Source organism: Hippocampus comes, unplaced genomic scaffold (assembly GCF_001891065.2).
Source record: "Hippocampus comes isolate QL1 unplaced genomic scaffold, H_comes_QL1_v1.1 scaffold111, whole genome shotgun sequence".
NCBI classification, from domain to species: domain Eukaryota; kingdom Metazoa; phylum Chordata; class Actinopteri; order Syngnathiformes; family Syngnathidae; genus Hippocampus; species Hippocampus comes.
In genome coordinates, this window is record NW_017805698.1 from 3695432 (window position 1) to 3698022 (window position 2591).

At 40.0% G+C, this 2591-nt stretch overlaps 1 protein-coding gene across 2 annotated transcripts in view; it reads left to right on the forward strand.

The window, feature by feature from the left end:
* The window catches only part of uggt2 (UDP-glucose glycoprotein glucosyltransferase 2), a 38890-nt gene that overhangs the window by 1164 nt on the left and 35135 nt on the right, over positions 1-2591 (forward strand). For both annotated transcript variants that reach the window (XM_019882506.1, XM_019882505.1), the window contains exons 2-5: positions 606-688; positions 765-895; positions 1573-1685; positions 1862-2039. In XM_019882506.1, the coding sequence (XP_019738065.1) occupies positions 606-688; positions 765-895; positions 1573-1685; positions 1862-2039 (505 nt within the window). The remainder of the gene's footprint in view (positions 1-605; positions 689-764; positions 896-1572; positions 1686-1861; positions 2040-2591) is intronic.

Below are 2591 nucleotides of genomic sequence, written 5' to 3' on the forward strand. Positions count from 1 at the left end.
ACACACACACACACACACACACACACACACACACGCACACACACACACACGCAGTTATCTAATAAGATAAACACACAACACCCCAACTGCTCCCTGCTTGTTGTTTGATGGTTTCTAATTTACCTTAACATTGTTGCTAATTTGTTAAGCATGTCTGCCTTTTACTGTATGATATAGCATAGCTCGCGGACGTTCGTTGTTTAAGGGCACAGTGTGTAAAAAAATGTAGATTTTTCAATGTTCATTATTTCAAAACCCACTGATTATTTCAATAATGTGCACAAAAATATCTTCTACAACAAAAAACATTTTTTTTATGTAATTGTAGGTGAATTAATCAATTACATAGGATGCGCTTTCCCTACACAAGGCTGCCATGTTTTGCCACCATCTTTCTGCTACGGATATCCGAAGGAGACAAACTTAGTGAACAGGAGGTCATTTTTCCAGTACTGTAAATGATGGTCAAATTCCAATTTCTCCAGAGGCGTTTGACTTCAGAGGTTCCACTGTAGTTTATTGATGAAACGTTGCAGTTTGGTTCTAAGGTTGCTCTAAGACAAAGCGATATTGCATGTATTCAATCTTTTTTCCTCCCTTTTCAGTGAATTTATTGGAGAGGATGGCAATGAGAAATTCTGGCAATTTGTTGACACTGTGAAAGAGCTCACCGTCTACAAGCAAGGAGGTATATGAGCTTGAATCATTTACCTCCCTTTACATCATATTTCACTTCTAATTGATCACTTTCTGATCCATGGCAGAGTCTGTCCGCTCATACTACAGCCTTATCATTAAAAAGGCCAACCAGTTCCTCACAGAGCTACAAGTGAACTTGCTGAAATTCGCTCTTGCGCTGCGGTTCTACTCGCCAGCTGTTCACGCCTTCCAGCAGGTACGGTGTGATCACAAATTATAAATGTGTGAAATCTAAAACATTTTGATGATATGTCTTTGGGAGCCACATAAATTATTGCAGAATTATTCATGCCAGAGATAAATATACCCACACCATTTGTATGACAAGTATGGTGAACTACATATTTTTTGAGCAATTTTTTTGTATGCAGCCCTGAATTCATAACCCGGACCCACTTTCTTCTTTGCTTACAATTGCTTTGGCACTGCTGCGTCGTTATTTTCAAAAACACTGGGTGAAGTATTTGACTTGAAATTGAATTGTTCAGTGATTATCTTGAATGATGCTGCAGTATTACTTCCAGTGCTCGCAGGCTTTTCGGTGCCCCACACATCATGTAAAATGGTATGATAAACCATCCTTGGTTTATCATACCATTTCATACATAAGTATGCCTGATGTATAAATTCATTATGCATTGCCATAGCATCAACATTTTTTGTACCTGTACACACAGGCAAGAGATTAATAGCCAATTAGTCAATGAATTGATTGTTTAGAATTGTCCCTGTTGTGTGTGCAGTTTGCATGCTATAGTTCTACATTCAGATATAAATAAATATAAACGACTACAATGCATTAACGTAATCCAAAAAGACACAAGAGACCGCGTTGTTCATGTCTCATGTCAAAGTGTAGCCGTTACTCCACAGATCGCCAGCGATGAGCCGCCGCCTGAAGCTTGTCCAGCTTTTGTCTCCATTCACGGCCAACACAGCTGCAGTACAAAGAACATCAAGAAGCTTCTTAAAGCGGCCGCAGGCAGGTAAATCCAAGTGACACCGTCAACCCCATATGGCTCTCCCTCCACAGCAGACCGGTGCAGAAAAGTTTCCCAAGTTAATTTGATATTGGAAATCTTTGACACTGCCTCAGAGTTCACATTTGCCCTTGGAAGAATGAAATGTAATTTTCTGTGGTGCTTTTTTCAAACACTTGCAGACCCCATCCGTATTTGTACAAGAACGATCACATATATCCTGGGGCTAATAAAACAGACGTCCCAGTCGTGATCCTGTATGCTGAGATCGGAACCAAGAAGTTCACAACCTTTCATACCGTTCTGTCAGAGAAAGCTGAAGCGGGGGCTCTCACATATATACTGCGTCATTTTGTGGCGGTAAGTAGCCCGGACATGGAATATATGAAAGCTCTTCACTTATTTATGTTATTTGCTGCTTGTGATCTTTGGATCAAAACCAAAACAATGATTCAGTAGGTTTATTTCCCTCCCAAAATTCGAATTGTGTTATTACTCTGTGTTGAAGTGTCCAGCATACGTCTCAAAGTAGGACGTAGGACGTAGTTGTGTGATCCCAACAGGAAGAAATTGTTTACTAAATATTCTTGAAATAAATTCCTGTATTTCACAAAGATCTAACAGAAAACCACAGCCATAAAGGTTTATTATGCAAATAAATACACATACATCAAATATTAGATTCAAAGATTGTAGATTTGTGTTGTCATGGTAAAGTGAAGTGACATCATCTGTACGAAAATCGACTGGTTCCGCCTCCTTAGCCAGCCATTGCATTCCACCAGTCTCTGCAGAGATCCAATTGAAAACAGGAGCACTCACTCTCTCTTTCTCACACACACACACACACACACACACACACACACACACACACACACACACACACACACACACACACACACACCACCACAC